This window comes from Hemiscyllium ocellatum, chromosome 1 (assembly GCF_020745735.1).
Source record: "Hemiscyllium ocellatum isolate sHemOce1 chromosome 1, sHemOce1.pat.X.cur, whole genome shotgun sequence".
Classification (NCBI taxonomy): domain Eukaryota; kingdom Metazoa; phylum Chordata; class Chondrichthyes; order Orectolobiformes; family Hemiscylliidae; genus Hemiscyllium; species Hemiscyllium ocellatum.
In genome coordinates, this window is record NC_083401.1 from 54261637 (window position 1) to 54279330 (window position 17694).

At 40.3% G+C, this 17694-nt stretch overlaps 1 protein-coding gene across 1 annotated transcript in view; it reads left to right on the forward strand.

The window, feature by feature from the left end:
• Nucleotides 1-17694, forward strand: part of fam219aa (family with sequence similarity 219 member Aa) — an 82415-nt gene that overhangs the window by 17407 nt on the left and 47314 nt on the right. The window contains exon 2 of the mRNA XM_060829366.1: nucleotides 9581-9680. Coding sequence (XP_060685349.1) covers nucleotides 9581-9680 — 100 coding nt within the window. The remainder of the gene's footprint in view (nucleotides 1-9580; nucleotides 9681-17694) is intronic.

Sequence of the window (17694 nt, forward strand, 5' to 3'; positions counted from 1 at the left end):
AGGGGCAGGAATGGTTGTTGAATGTTTCAGATTTTAGATTTTTCAGAAAGAATAGGGAGGGAGGTAAAGAAGGTTGAGGAGTGGCATTGTTAATCAGGGATAAATTTTAATATCGCACAATACCAGGCTATAGTCCAATAGGTTTATTTGGAAGCACTAGCCTTTGGAGCATTGCTTCTTCACCAGGTGGTTGCAGAGTCTTAGATCATAAGACACTTAATTTATAGCAAAAAAATCACAATGTCATGCAACTGAAATGATAGATCGAGCAAACCTGGATTGTTGTTGTCTTTCATCCTTTAGAATGGATTGCAGGCTTCGGTTCAATAATATGAACATTCCAGAATTTCTTTTAACTCACCTTCTTGTGAAAACCTAAGGCTTTATAACAAAAGGTAACATCTCGGCTCAGACAATGTATTAAAGGTATGAGGTCAGAATCTGTCTGTATCCCAAACTGGAGTTAAAATGATTCTATTTCTAAAGCTCCATTAGCTTGCCCAATACTACCTATTCTGTCATAACCATTATTTCCAGGTCGTCACTTACCCTCATCTCTTTGTCAAATACTGGCATGTTATTTGTGTCCTCCATTGAAGAACGATACAAAGTAACAGTTCATTGCCTCGGCCATTTCATCATATCATATAGCTAAATGCCCCTCCTAATCCTGTAAAGGACCAATGTTTACTTTAGGCATTCTTTTTCATTTTTACATATTGCTAGAAACTTTTGCTATCTGTCTTTATATTCTGTACTAGTTTTTTCTCATGTTCTATCTTACCTTTCTTTATTGCTCTTTTTGTGGCTTTCTGTTGAACTTTAAAGTTTTGCCAATCTTCCAGTTTCCTGCTGTTTTTGGCCACTTTTTATGCCTTTCTTTCAATTTGATAGTCTTCCTTATCTGCTTAGACACCCGTGACAGATTACTCATTTTCTTATAGTCCTTGCTTTTCACTGAAATATACATTTGCTGAGCACTTTGAAAAATTGCTTTGAAAGTCCTCCACTGCTCGTCAACTGTCACATTATAAAATCTTTGTTTCCAGTCTACTTTAGCCAAGTGCTTCCTTATTCTATTGTAGTCTCCCTTGTTTAAGCACAGGACTCTGGTATTGGATTTTATCTTTACACCCTCCATCTATATTCTAAATTCAACCACACTGTGTTTGCTTCTTCCAAGAGGATCCCTAACTATGAGGTCACTGATTATTCCTGCCTCATTACACAGGGCCAGATCTAGGATAGCTTGCTCCCTCATCTGTTCCATTACATACTCTCGCTGAAACACTCAACGAACTCCTCCTCAAACCTACCCTGACCGAACTGGTTCAACCAATTGATATGTCGATTAAAATCCCCCAAGATAATTGCAGTACCATTTTTACAGGTATTAGTTATTTCTTTGTTAACTTCACATTGGGGTGGGCAATAAATATTTGGAGGCCTATGGACTACACCAAGTGAGAGGGACCTTGTCGTTTGCGGGAACTGCCTGAAACAGGCTGATATGCTTGAACATGTTGATGTTAAGAAGGAGATGGTGCTGAAAACTTTGAAAAGCGTGAGAATAGATAGGTCCCCTGGGCCAAACAGGATACACCCAAGGTGACTATGGGAAACGAGGGAAAAAGTTGCTGTGCCTTTGGCAATGATCTTTGCATCTTCACAGTTAACTGGAGTAGTACCAGATGATTGGAGGGTGGGAAATGTTAATCCTACGTTCACAAAAGGGAATAGGGATAACTCTGGGAATTACGGACCAGTTAGTCTGACATTACTAGTGAACAAATTATTGAGGAGGATTCTGAGACACAGGATTTGTGATTATTTGGAAAAGCATTATTTAATCAGCGATAGTCAGCATGGCTTTGAGAGGGGCTAGTCATGCCTCACAAGACTTGTTGAATTTTTTGAGGATGTGACAAAACCCATTGATGAAAGTAGATCAGTGAATGTGGTGTATATGGATTTTAGCAAGGCATTTGATAAGGTTCCCCATGGAAGGCTCATTCAGAAAGTAAGGAGATATGGGATCCAGGTAAATTTGGCTGTCTGGATATAGAATTGACTAGCCCATACAAGACAGAGGGCGGTAGTAGATGTAAATATTCAGCCTGAAGCCCGATGACCAGTGGTGTTCTGCAGGAATGTGTTAGGGACCTCTGCTTTTTGTGATTTTTATAAATGACTTGGATGAGGAAGTGAATGGGTGGGTTAGTAAGTTTACTGATGATATGAGGGTTGTGGAGGCGTGGATAGTGTGAAGGGCTATTGTAGGTTGCAACGGGGCATTGACAGGATGCAGAGTTGGGCTGAGAAGCGGCAGATGGTCTTCAAGCTGGAAAAGTTTGAATCGTTTTGGAAGGTTGAATTTGAATACAGATTTCAAGGTTAAAGGCAGGATTCTTGGCAGTGTGGAGAAACGGAAGGTTTTGAGATTGTGGAGAAGATTTGGGGATCAGGTTGTAAGTTTGCTCGCTGAGCTGGTAGATTTGTTCTCAGACATTTTGTCACCATGCTAGGTGATTATCATCAGTGAGCCACCGGTGAAGTGTTGGTGTTCTGCCCCACTTGCTGTTTACCTGTCTTTGCTTGTTATGGCAGGTGATATCATTTTCAGTTCTGTTTCTAAGAGGTGGTTAAATGGGGTCCAAATCTATATGTTTGTTAATGGAGTTCCGGTTTGAATGTCAGGCCTCTAGGGATTCCCGTGCGTTTCTTTGTTTAGCCTGTCCCAGGATGGATATGTTGTCCCAATCAAACTGGTGTCTGTCTTCGACTGTGTATGGATACCAGTGATCGTTAGTCATGTCTTTTGGTGACTAATTGGTCCTCGTGTATCCTAGTAGCTAGTCTCCTGTCCATTTGTCCAATGTAATGTTTGTTACAATCCTTGCAGGGTAGTTTGTATTTGAAATTAGTCCTGCTGGTTGTTATGGAGTCCTTTAAATTCATCAGAAGCAGTTTCAGTGTGGTGATAGGTTTGTGGGCTACCATGATGCCTCAGGGCCAGAGTCATCTGGTCATCATCTCCGGGATGTCTTTGTGTGGTAGGGCAGCTAGAGTGTCAGGGCATGTTGTGTCATCCTGTTTATCTCTATTATGCAGGAATCGGTGGACTGCGTTTATCAGGTTGTTTCTGAATATGTTATGTGCATATTTTATGTTCTATGATTTCCAGCATCTGCAATTAGAGTCATAGAGTCTCACAGCAGGGAACCAGACCCTTCAGTCCAACTCATTCATGCCAAACAGATTTTCTAAATAAGACTAATCCCCATCTGACCATATTTCTCTAAACCTTTCTTATCCATGTACCTGTCCAAATGTCTTTTAAATATTATAATTGTACTCTCTTCTGAACCTTCCTCTGGCAACTTGTTCCATATCCACACCACCCTCTTTGTGAAAACGCTGCCTCTCAGATCAAATCTCCCCCACCCCGATCCACTTTTAAACTTATGTCATTCTGTTTTGGACTGCCCTACCCTGAGGGGAAAAAATGTCTTGGCTGTTTACCTTCTCTTTTACAAACCTCAAGAAGGTCACCCTCAACCTCCATGATCCAGGAAAAGAGTCCCAACAATTAAAGGGAGTCAGGGGACTGAGTTGAGTATGGTTGCCCTTACAAAAGAGAAAGTGCTAGAAAAGCTAAAAGGTCTTAAAATTGATAAATCTCCTGGCCCCAATGGGATACATCCTAGAGTTCTGAGAGAGGTGGCTAAGGAAATAGCGGAGGCATTAGTTGAGATCTTTCAAGAGTCACTGGAGTCAGGGAAAGTTCCAGATGATTGGAAGATCGCTGCTGTAACCCCCTTATTCAAGAAAGGATCAAGACAAAAGATGGGAAATTATAGGCGAATTAGCCTAACCTCGGTTGTTGGTAAAATTCTAGAATCCATCATTAAGGATGAGGTTTCTAAATTCTTGGAAGAGCAGAGTCTGATTTAGAACAAGTTAACATGGATTTAGTAAAGGGACGTCGTGCCTGACAAACCTGTTGGAGTTCTTTGAAGAGGTGACAAGTAGGTTAGACAAGGGAAACCCAGTGGATGTGGTCTATCTAGACTTCCAAAAGGTCTTTGATAAGGTGCCACACGGGAGGCTGCTGAGCAAGGTGAGGGCCCATGGTGTTCGAGGTGAGCTACTGGTATGGATTGAGGATTGGCTGTCTAACAGAAAGCAGAGAGTTGGGATAAAGGGTTCTTTTTTAGAATGGCAGCCGGTGACGAGCAGTGTCCTGCAGGGTTCAGTGTTGAAGCCGCAGCTGTTCACATCATATATTAATGATCTGGATGAAGGGACTGGGGGCATTCTAGCGAAGTTTGCCGATGATACGAAGTTAGGTGGACAAGCAGGTAGTACTGAGGAAGTGGGGAGGCTGCAGAAGGATCTAGACAGTTTGGGAGAGTGGTCCAGGAAATGGCTGATGGAATTCAACGTGAGCAAAAGCGAGGTCTTGCACTTTGGAAAAAAGAATAAAAGCATAGACTACTTTCTAAACGGCGAGAAAATTCGTAAAGCCGAAGTACAAAGGGATCTGGGAGTGCTAATTGAGGATTCTCTAAAGGTAAACATGCAGGTTGAGTCCGTGATTAAGAAAGCGAATGCAATGTTGTCATTTATTTCAAGAGGGTTGGGAATATAAAAGCACCGTTGTGCTATTGAGACTTTATAAAGCTCTGGTTAGGCCCCATTTGGAGTACTGTGTCCAGTTTTGGTCCCCACACCCCAGGAAGGACATACTGGCACTGGAACGTGTCCAGAGGAGATTCACATGGATGATCCCTGGAATGGTTGGTCTAACATACGAGGAAAGGCTGAGGATCCTGGGATTGTATTCATTGGAGTTTAGAAGATTGAGGGGAGATTTAATAGAAACGTACAAGATAATACATGGCTTGGAAAGGGTGAACGCTAGGAAATTGTTTCCGTTAGGTGAGGAGACTAGGACCCGTGGACACAGCCTTAAAATTAGAGGGGGTCAATTCAGAACAGAAATGCGGAGACATTTCTTCAGCCAGAGAGTAGTGGGCCTGTGGAATTCATTGCTGCAGAGTGCAGTGGAGGCCGGGAGGCTAAATGTCTACAAGGCAGAGATTGATAGATTCTTGATGTCTCGAGGAATTAAGGGCTACGGGGGGAATGCGGGTAAGTGGAGTTGAAATGCCCATCAGCCATGATTGAATGACGGAGTGGACTCGATGGGCCGAATGGCCTTCCTTCCACTCCTATGCCTTATGGTCTTAAGTCAAACCCTCCAATCTCGGCTGCATTGTTCTGTGGATTTTATTTTGTTTAGTAGTGGAGGGTTTGAGTTGGGGCTGTTTTCCCTGAAGTATCGGAGCATAAGGGGTGACCTTTATAAAATTATGACCGGCATGAATTTTTCCCCAGCGTATGGGCATTCAGAACTAAAGGGCATCGGTTTAAGATGACCGTGGAAAAGGCCTAAGGAGTAACTTGTTCATGCAGGGGATGTTGCATGTATCGAATGAACTGCCAGTGAAAGTGGTGGAGGCAGGTGCAATTACATTTAAAAAGCATCTAGTTAGGCATATGATGAGGAAGGGTTTAAGAGGAATATGGGCCAAGTGATGGCAAATGGGACTAGATTAATTGGGAATAACAGGTCGGCATGAGCAAGTTTGACCGAAGGATCTGTCTCCATGCTGTATATCTCTGTTTATGAGTCAATGACACTTAGATTAATGTCTTATTCAGCAGGTGATACTTGTAAAATATCATAACTTATTCTTTAGGCTTCATCCTGCTAATGTGAGCCGTATAATCACAATTTGCCTATGAAGGATGTTTGGTTCTAACTGGTACCTAAGTACTAAGTGTGGCTAAAAATGACCACATCCTGTCACTAAATTAATATTGGTCATTGGTAACTTTTGCAACCTTAATTATTGATAATATTTTGTACCAGAAGGATCCTTTTGAAACTTAAGGTATTGGCATATTATGCCACCTTTGGTTGAAGTTGGGCTTTTATTTAAGTGTTTTTACTGAAATTGTTTTTAATTTCAGGTAATGCTGGTATTTTAAATTTCCGGTTCTTTTATCTTGTGAAACCTATCTGTCCCAAAATATAGCTTATTGTCATTGTTGTCTCTTAGCAGAATCTATTTGGTGATTACAGGATGCCTCGTAACCAAAATACTTAAAATCCTTAAAGTATTTTATATCATTAATAGGGTTGATCTGTGTCTTTTTCACCAACTTATAATTAGCATCTGTATTAAAATTCAAGGAAAGTTTTGTCCAACTTTACATAATACCCATTCACCAAAACTTTGAGCTTTTGAACAATTTTCTTTTTGTTTTGTATTGTTAACTCAAGGTTCGGCAGAATCTTGGCGTGCATGCCTTTGTAGACAGCAGGATAGGTAGATGAGGTGGCCCAGACATACATGAATCTTGCCTTATTCCTGATGAAGTGTTTTTGCCCGAAACATCGATTTTACTGCAACTTGGATGCTGCCTGAACTGCTGTGCTCTTCCAGCACCACTAATTCAGAATCTATTAGAGTTGTAGTCTTAGAATTGTGCAGCATGGAAACAGACCCTTAAATCCAACTTGTCCATGCTGACCAGATATCCAAATTAATCTAGTCCCAGTTGCCAGCCTTGAATACAAAAATAGGGAGGTAAGCCACAGTTGGAATACTGTGTATAGTTCTAGACACTACCATGGTACAGATGTAATTGTTGTAGAAAGAGTGCAGAGCAGGTTCTAGACGTCACCTAGACCGGAGCATTTCATCTATGAACAGCACTTGGATAGGCTGAGGTGGTTTTCCTCAGCAGAGAAAATTAAAGGAGGGGAATTTATTAAAGGTTATTGGGTGGAAGATTCTCTAGAATTATATCAGTGTTTCACAGGTTACATATGAGGGCACTTTGCCTTCTAGCATTGGCTTGTATTCTCTTGAGGGCAGAAAATTGGCGGGTAATCTAATAAACATTAATTTAAAACAATGGAAATGCAGTTAAATTATTTCCCTGGTGGGGAAATCAAGAAAAGGGAACATTAATCTGTTATTTTTGAAGAAATCACTTATGGGGTGTGAGCGTCACTGTCAGGCCGTCCATAGTTTACAAGATAATACATGGCTTGGAAAGGATGGTCGCTAGGAAATTGTTTCCGTTAGGCAAAGAGACTAGGAACCATGGACACAGCCTGAGAATTAGAGGGGGTAAATTCAGAACAGAAATGTGGAGACATTTCTTCAGTCAGAGAGTGGTGGGCCTGTGGAATTCATTGCCGCAGAGTGCAGTGGAGGCCGGGACACAAAATGTCTTCAATGAAGAGATAAATTCTTGATGTCACAAGGAATTAAGGGCTACAGGGAGAATGCGGGTAAGTGGAGTTGAAATGCCCATCAGCCATGATTGAATGGCGGAGTGGACTCGATGGGTCGAATGGCCTTACTTCCACTGCTATGTCTTATGGTCTTATGGACTTATAGTTACCATTAAGAAACTGTTGATGAGCTGCCTTCTTGAACTGCTTTAGTCCATGTGTAGCAGTAGACCCACAATGGCATTGGGAAGAGAGTTCCAAGATTTTGACCCAGTAACACTGAAGGAGTGGTGATAGTTCCAAGTCAGAATGGTGAGTGACATGGAAGGGAATTTGCAAATGATAATGAACCCATGTATCTGCTGCCCTTGTCCTTCCATGCGGAAGTCATTGTGGCTTTGGAAAGTGATGTCCAAGGAGGTTTGGCACATTTGTGTAGTACACCTTGTAGATGGTGCATCCTGCTGCTACTGAGTCAGTGTTGGAGAGAGTGAATGTCTGCGAATGTGGTCCAAAGCAAGTGGGCTGCTTGTTCTGAGGTGTGTCAAGTTTCTTATTGGAGTTGCACCTATTCAGACGTGGGGAGTTTTCCATCACACTCCTGACTTCTATCTTTGTAAATGATGCACAGGCTTTGGGAAGTCAGGAGGCAAGTTCCTTACTGTAGGATTCCTAGTTCTTGTAGATAGTGAATGGCTAGTTCAGTTAAGTTTTTAAACAATGGTAACTCCCAAGATGTTGTTTGTTGTAAATTCAGTCATTTCTGAAATCAGAAATTCCAATAGTAACGGCATTGAATGTCAAGGATAATGGTTAGGTTCTCTCTTATTGGAGATGGTAATTGCCTGGAATTTGTGTAGTGTGTATGTTAATTTCCACTTTTCAGCCTAAGCCTGGACATTGTTCAGGTCTTGCTGCATTTGGACACTTTCAATATCTAAGGAGTCCTGAATGGTGCTGAACATTGTGCATCATCGAGCATCCCCACTTCTGACCCTGTGATGGAGGGAAGGTCACTGAAGCAGCTGATGATGCTTGGACTTAGGATATTCCTTAGGGAACTCCCACAAGATGTCCTGGAGCTGAGTTGACTGACCTTCACCAGCAGCAACCATCTTCCTTCGTGTCAGGTATGACTTCAATCAGCAGAAAGCTCCCCTCCTGCCAATTTTCCATTGACTCAAGTTTTGCTTGGGTTCCTCGATGACTCACTAGGTCAAATGTGGCCTTCATGTCAAGGGAAGTCACTCTTACTTCATCTCTGGAATTCAGCTCTTTCGTCAGTGTTTGAACCAAGACTGCAGAGAGGTCTGGTGGAACCCAAGCCATATCAGTAAGCAGGTTGTTGCTAAGCAAATGCTGCTTCATAGTCCGCTTTACTGATGATTGAGTGTAGGCTGTTAGGGAGATAATTGGCAGGGTTAAATTTGTCCTACATTTGTGAACAGAACATATCCAGGCAATTTTTAATACAGTTAGGCAGAGGGCAGTGTTCTAACGATACTGGAACAGCCTGGCTAGTGGTGCAGCAAGTTCTGAAGCACAGGTCTTCAGTACATTACCAGAATGTTGTCAGGGCCCAAAATAACAATATAAATGTTATTAGAAATATGGAATTTTTCCAAAAAAGACTGCAGTTGATAGGCATCGGATCTTACACACACAAAATACTACTGTTAGAAATCTCAAATACAAGTTTGAAAATGTTTGAAATACTTAGCAGGACTAGCAGCATCTGTCGACTTCTGATGAATGACTTTTCTTCAAAACAGTGATACTGTTTTTATTTAAGGGTGTTAAGGGCAAGGGATAAATGCAGATCGATAAATTTTCAGTACAGACAACAAAGATCTGTTTGATTGGCAGAGTCTGCAGAGTAGGCATCAGGGACTGAATGATATACTCTGAATGATTTTCAAGGAAGACCAATCTGTTAGTTTGATTAATCTCCCTAACAACAGAGTAGATGTATCCACACCAAATGGCCTGCAGTGGTTAAAGTTCTCCGCACATTGCCACCTTCTCAAGGGCAGTTAGGGATTGGCAGTAAGTGCTGCTAAGTCAGCAATCCTCACATCTTGTGAATGCTTTTGTTTTTTTAAAAAACGTAATTCAGCTCAAGTTAATGTGCCTGAAAATTTGGTTATGTAGGCTGAAAAAGTGGTGTCACCATTAAGTCATTTATTCTTAACAGTTTTTCAAAATATTGCTGAATATAGTTTTAGACTGTGATGTAATAATAATCCACTTTGTCATTCTGGGCAGGATCCTACAGCCACCTCCATCTCTGAAGGTGAGTGTGACACCCGCGAGAGCGAATCTGTGGCAATGAATTACAAGCCATCCCCACTGCAGATGAAAATAGGTGAGCTACAATTTGTAAATTCAATATTGGTTTATTTCATACTTTTATTTCTACTATTAAAAAATTGGTACTTCCATGTCAGCATTCAGGACTGAACTGCATTTAACATCATGACCCATTGCAGTTGAACTGTACATTCTTTAATCTGTTTGGTTGCTTATTTTATTGTGGCACAGTTTTGCTGCAGTGCCATTCCCATGGGCGCAATGCACACATTCTACATATGCGCTTGCAAAAAAAGTTCTAAATTTAGTAACAAAATAGGAAAGGAAAATCCTAGCTCTGAAGTAGTTATATATTGTGCAGTAAAATACAGGAATTTAAAGAACACTTATTCTACTGGCTTCATTGATCAGCTGTGTTCAAATATCAAGTGTATAAAATTATTCTCATAAAAGTTTGCAATATTTCTATTGTTTTGGTAATCCAAGAAATTTGTGGTTTAAATATTGAAGAGTTCTGCTGATGCAGACAAAATGTTTACTACACTTCATTCATCTTTGAGTGTATGGCAGATGGTGCTTTTTGTATGGTTTCCATGTTGAAGTTTGCTTTCAAAGTATTATAGATAAGTGCTGTGGTAGAATTATCTTGTAGTATTAAACATTATTGACAGTGGCGCTTGTAACAAGACATGAGTTAGTATTTAGTCAGTGTGGGAGCATGTTCAAATAAGGACCAAAATTAGTGCGTGGCGTCTTTATTCAGCAACCTCAATAGCACAGTTCGAGGCGGCAATGGAATCCTGAAGTGCAATTCTTACAGTAGCATCTTTGTACACTGTTCTTACATTTATAAAATTCTCTCACTATGGTGTTACATAGTTTTATCTCTTGTTCACAAAGGTTTGTGTGACATCTGTCCTTGGAAAACAAGAGATTGTTTAAACATTTTGCTAAGTGCTGGCTGCTATTGCTGATGGGATTATTGTTTGTCTGGTCTGTTTGTATAATTAAGAAGTTCTAGTCCTTTTTATCTTTTAAGTTTGTAAACGTTAGTAAAAGTACGAGACCTATATGATCTGAATAAGTTTGAAATTACACATGCAGTAAATAAAGTTGCAAAGAAGATTAAACTGACTACCGCAGCTGGGTCGTGAGATTTTGCTTACTATTTGCCAGTTTGAGTTTAATTCATTTGTGCAGTTTCACAGAAGTGCTGTTTTAATAGCGGTCCTGTTTATTATGTATTTAACAAGTACATACTAGTTAGGGAAACTGTTTGATGTTCTGTAATCTATTCTGGTCAGAGAGATTGTTGATAAGGGCTGATTAAAATTATAATGTTTCCAAAGTTTTGTTGAGTCGTGGAGACGTGAGGTCGGGGAGGGTATTGTTTCTGACTAGGTCAGTAGTCAGAGATAGCTTTTAATGTAAGTAGGTCTGATAAGAGTTGAAGGTGTAAAGAAGCAGTAATGGGGTTGAAGGGGTGTTTTAATTCGTTTATCTTGTAATAGTAAAATGTCCTATAAAAACCTGGTTTTATAAATGAATGAAAACACTTTATAGTAAACAGAATGAGTTAGTAAAGAGTTATGAATGAATGGGAATGTGATATTAATAAATGTAGTGAGATGGTGAGTTTGTTCGTAAAGAAATCTATAATACAATATCTCACAACAGCAAATCTTTGGTAGCCCAAATGACTTAAATCACTTTCTTAACTAGTTAGATTGAACTCTGAATTTGATAATCTGATGTATCAAGAACTGATAACATTTGTATATATTAGAAGTTACGCACACAAATACTCGGGGCCCTTTTTATTGTATGTAAAGGGAATTTATAGTATTGGATTTTTTCAATAAAATGGGATTATGGAAATTGCCAAACTCTTCAGCTTTTCCATAGAAATACCCTAACCATTCAGAATCTACCTCTGTGGTCAGAGAATTAAGATTGACAGTTAACTGGTATTGCTGCATCTCCATGGCAATTATGATCCAATCGTCACCATCTTTTTCTCATGCAGTTTATAATCAAAGAATCATAGAATTCTTACAGTATGGAAACAGGGCATTTGGCCCAACAAGCCCACACTGACTCTCTGAAGAATATCCCACCCAGACCCAAATGTAGAGTAACTCAAATCTACATTTTCCCTGACTAATACACCTAGCCGAAACATCCCTGAACACTATGAGCAACTTAGCGTGGCCCATTCACCTAATCTGCACAAAGCAGATCACCAGAGGAAACCCCAGCAGACATGGGGGAAAATGTTGTGTGAAGTTTGCACAGTCACCTGAGGCCGGAATCGAACCCGGGTCTCTGGCGTTGTGAGGCTGAGCCACTGTACCAACCATCGTGTCCCTTTTCTCCCCAAGTCTGTTTCTTGTATCCTAGTTCTGATGAGTTCAAGATAAAAGAACACCGCAAGTTTTTTTTTAAAAGAAATTTTTAAGGTGTTACACTTTTTGTCAAAACTGTATTAAACAGGTAGATAAAGCTGGGCTGTACAACATGGAAAATAATCTACTCCATTAATCTTCAAGACTAGCAGAACCATTTTTGTCCCATTTCCAAAGCTAGTAATTTTGCATATTTCATATTTATGCAGTACACACTTATTTTACAATAATTTTTATCTCAAGTTATGGAGTATAAATATTGATGTCAATTAACAAATATAGTGTTATAAATTTCAGTTTCAGTAATATACTCATTGTTTTTACAAACCTTTTAGTCTGTGTGGAGAAATTTTACACTTCAAATATTTTCACATTTTTCCCTCAGTATACACAAGTTATTACTTCATCCCTCTCTCCCTCTCTGTCTTCCTTTTCATTCACGTTTGGTTGAACCCGCTGAGTGAACTAGAACTGCACGTTTTGTCTGCAAAGTGTAGAGATTGGAGGATATATATAAATATATAAACATATTCATTAAAGCTTTGTTTTAAAGCTTTGTCTCTTCCTGTTCTTTTTTGCTTTATTCTTCCCCAATAATATTTGTATATTTAGCTGCTTAAACAGTCCATTTAACGTGGAGTTGTATATATGGGAAATGGAATGGGAAATTATAGAATTTGAGTTCTTGGTTCAGAATGAAAAGGTTTTGTTATATATGCACAGAGTGCTGGTGAGACCACATCTAGTGTGTTGTGTGCAGTTTTGGCTTGACATTTGCAATGGAAGCATTGTTTGATTTAGATTAGATTAGATTCCAAGGGAGGAGAAGTCAAGCAAATCCATATTCTCTAAAGGGCTTGATAAAGTATGCACTGGCCAGTAGATATAAAAAAATACAGGGTCATTGCCTCAGGATAAGGGTCCGATTGTTTACCACTGAGTTGAGAAGGCATCCCTTCATTCAGAGGTTTGTGAATTCTTTGAATTCTCTGACGCGGAGAAAACTGAAATCTCTATCGTAAAAACATTTAAGACTGGGATTGACAGATTTTTGGTCTCTGAGAATTACGATATATTGGAAGTGAGTGAAAAAGTTAAGTTGAAGCCTATGGTCAGTGATGGTTATGCTAAATTTTGGAACAGGTCCAACTCCTTTTTCTTGGGCCCTTGTAAAAGGCAAATATATGGCTGATCTAAAAATACTCAAATCCACTTTTCTGCTTTATGCCCTTAACTGATTAAAAGTTTATCTCAGACTTCAATATCCTTAAGGAATCACCCTCTCTACAATATTTTGCAACAAAGGATTCCACAGATTCTAAGGGAAAGTGATGGCCTAGTGGTATTACCACTAGATTGTTAATCTAGAGACCCAGGGATAGTTCTGAGAGCACAGGTTCAAATCAGGCCGTGGCAGAAGTTGAAATTTGAATCCAGTAAAAATCTAGAATTGACTTTAATGATGACCATTGAAACTGCCATCCTCACCTGGTACGGATTACATGTGATTCCAGACGCACAGCACTGGTTGATTCTTAACTACCCATTGGGATGGGTGATAAATGCTGGGCTGGCCTGCCATTCCCTGGCCTTATCTAATGTTTTTTTTAAATGACTGAGAAAAAGTAATTTCTCATCATCGCTGTCTTAAATGGACAACTCCTTTTATCTGAGATTATGCCTTCTAGTCCTAGACTCTTCCCCACACTGAGAAATCTCTGCATTTACCTAGTTAAGGCTCCTGATAATCTTCAATAACGTCTAATCTCATCTAACCTCTGAAGAGTAGAAGCTCACTCTGCTCAACTTCTCAGGAAATCTTTCCATACCTGGAATCAACCTAGTAAATCTTCTCATGACTGGCTCCAATGCCTGTATATCTTTCCTCAGATAAGGTGTCTCAAACTGTTTACAGTATTCCAGCTGTGGTCTGATCAGTACCTTTTTATAATTTTAGTAAGATTTTTTTTAATACTCTTCTTTTGAACATTTTTATCTATTACCATTTGAACTTGGATGCAAATGTTTTGTGATTCGTATATAAGGATGTCTATATCCCTCTGCTACAACTTTCTGCAGTCTTTGCCCGTATAAATAATACTCAACTCTTCTGTTCTTTCTGCCAAAGTGCATCACCTCACATTTTCTCATATTATATTCCATCTGTCGAGCTTTTGAGCACTCACCTATCCTGTCTATATCCATCTGTACATTGTCTCATCCCCATTACTTGCCTTCCCACCTATTTTTCAGTCATCCACAAATTGGCAATTGTACATGCACTTTTGTCATCTAAATCATGAATGGATATTACACATTATTGTAGCATACTAATTGTGTGACACTCTACGTTGCCATCCTCCTTTGTCCCAACTGTCTGTCTTCCATTAGTTGAGACAAATCTCTCTTCTTACAACATTATGGGCTGTTAGTTTTTTAAGTAATCTTGTGTGCACTAACTTACTGAATGCCTTTTGGAAATCCAAACATACTACTGGTTCCCCTTTATCTATCCTGCATGATGCCTCAAAGAATTATAACAAATTTATGAGGTATGATTTCAACTTCGTGAAGTCATTCTGACTCTGTTTGATTTTATTATTCCTAAAATTTCTCAATGCTGTACTATTAGCATATTTTATAATATACACTTAGCTTTACACGTGTCATTGGGAAAACGTTAAGTGGCCTACTACAGCGATTCAAGAAGGCAGCTCACTACCACTTTGTTAACAACAACTATGAACCAGCAATAAATGCTGGCCCAGCCAGCGATGTTGCATGATTGAATTTTCTTATGAAACCACATCTCGGGGATGAAATTACTGCCATTACTGTTTTGCGTCCCAAGATATTTTTCTTAAAAATGTCTAGATTGTCAATTTTAAAATAATAAAATTTTGTAATTTAATCTCTTGACTGTTTATTTTCCTTAAGATCTTGGGGAGGACACTTGCAAATAAATTAGTTTGGAATGTCGAAGAATCTGCTGAATTATGGACTTGTTTCAATCCAAATGTTTGCGAGCTGGACCGAAGGGTCTTTCCATCTCTATGACTCTATCTCTGTAAACAATAAAGGATTACTATTGCATTTCTATGTAGTTTATCCTTTTTGATATGTTTACTTTGTTTTTGTGTATGGATTAGCATAGCCAAATTAAGCAATTAACGTTACTTTTAAATAACAAGTTGACTCGTGCAAATAAAATTGCACACTAAACTGTGCAACTGCTACACACTGTGCTGTGAAAAACACAGAAAAATAGGTGGGAACTTTGTATGGGAAACCCTTGCCCCTTTCGCAGAAAAATAATGTAACCCTAAAGTAGGTGCCCAGGTTTATTAACAAAAATTAAAGTGGATTACAATGTCTGCATTAAAACGGAATCCATTTGATTGTTCAACACACTGTTTGGTTGCTGTTAAACAAATAGAAGGTTGAACAAGATTTTTTTCCCCTTTTTGAAAATGGACAATAACTTTGTACATGTCAGGAAAATGTAGTTTTTCTTCAGGTACCTTGGGAAGGCGATGGCCTTGTGGTATTATCACTTGACTATTAATCCAGATGGTAGGTGCTGGTTGGGTCCAAATTTTGTTCCTCCCACTCCACCGAGGACATGCAGGTCCTTGGACTCTTCCACCGGCAAAACATAACAACACAACGGTTGGAGGAAGAGCACCTCATCTTCCGCCTGGGAACCCTCCAACCACAAGGGATGAACTCAGATTTCTCCAGTTTCCTCATTTCCCCTCCCCTCACCTCGTCTCAGTCGGTTCCCTCAACTCAGCACCGCCCTCCTAACCTGCAATCATCTTCCTAACCTCTCTGCCCCCACCCCACTCAGGCCTATCACCCTCACCTTGACCTCCTTCCACCTATCACATCTCCATTGCCCCTCCCCCAAGTCCCTCCTCCCTACCTTTTATCTTAGCCTGCCTGGCACCCTCTCCTCATTCCTGATGAAGGGCTTATGCCTGAAACGTCAAATTTCCTATTCCTTGGATGCTGCCTGACCTGCTGTGCTTTAACCAGCAACACATTTTCAACTATTAATCCAGATCCCCAGATAATGTTCTGGGGACCCAGGTTCAAATCCCTCCATGGCAGGATAGACCCAGCAGAGGTGGTGGCACAGTGGTATACAGTTGGGAGGGAGTTGCTGTTGGAGTCCTTAACATTGACTCTGGACCACGCAAAGTTTAATGGCTTCAGGTTAAACGTAAGCAAGAAAACTTCCTGCTGAATACCACTTACCGTCCACCCTCAGCTAATGAATTGGTACTCCTCCATTGTTGAACAACACCTATAGGAAGTACAGAGGATGGCAAGGACAAACAATGTACTCTGGTTGCCCACCACCAAGAGTGACTCAGCAGCAGTACGACTGAGCGAACTGCAAATGACAAGTAACGTTCGTGACCCAACAATGCTAGGCTATGACCATCACAAATAAGAAACAATCTAACCACCACCCTTGGCATTCAATGGTGTTACCAATACTGAATCCCCCACTATCAACATCCTTGGAGTTATCATTGATAGAAACTCAACTGGACTCACCACATAAAAGAGGAAAAAGTGAGGTCTGCAGATGCTGGAGATCAGAGCTGAAAATGTGTTGCTGGAAAAGCGCAGCAGGTCGGGCAGCATCCAAGGAACGGGAAATTCGACATTTCGGGCATAAGCCCTTCACCACATAAAAGAGCAAGTCAGAGGTTAGGAATACTGCAAAGAGTAAATCGCCCCCTGACTCCACAAAGCCTGTCCACCATCTACAAGGCACAAGTTCGGAGTGTGATGGCGTACTCCCCACTTGCATGAATGAGTGGACCCCAACAACACAAAAGAACCTTGATGCCATTAGGGACAAAGCAGCCTGCTTGAGTGATGGTACATCCACAAGCATCCTCGCCCTCCACTACTGATGCTCAGTTGCATCAGTGTATACTATCTGCATGTTGCACTGCAGAAATTCACCAAAGATCCTCAGACAGCATCTTCCAAACCTACGACCACTTCCATCTAGAAGGACAAGGGCAGCAGATATGTGGGAACATTACCATCTTCATATTCCCTGGCAAGCCACTTACCATCCTGACTTGGAAATATATTGCCATTCCTTCACTGTCACAGGGTGAAAGTCCTGGAATTCGTTCCCTCATGGCATTGTGGGTCAACCCACAGCAGGTGGACTGCAGTGGTTCAAGAGACAGTTCTTCGCTACCTTCTCGAGGAACTAGAGATGGACAGTAAACACAGGCCAGTCAGCGATGCCCACATTCCACAAAATGAATTTTTTAAAAAGATGAAGTAAGAATTGCTGGCTTCATTAATGGGCTTCCTGAGGTGCAGCGTTGTTAAAACATGGGAGCAGGAGTAGACCCTTGAGCTTGTTTAGCCATTCTTGGCTTGCATTTACATTAATGGAATGGCACCCCACAATGTCTCCTTTTGAATTAGGGTGTGATATAATTGAGGGTTTCAGAATTCTGAAATGAATTGGTAGAGTTAAACCAGGCAATATTTCATATTTCTATGTACTGTTGTTTAAGAAAGTGTTTCTTAACCTCTCTTGAATGAAAAATCTCTGCTTTTATGATTACATCATAGATTATCTTGCCAATTGATTGCCTTTATATTCCAGGGATCCAAGCCTAT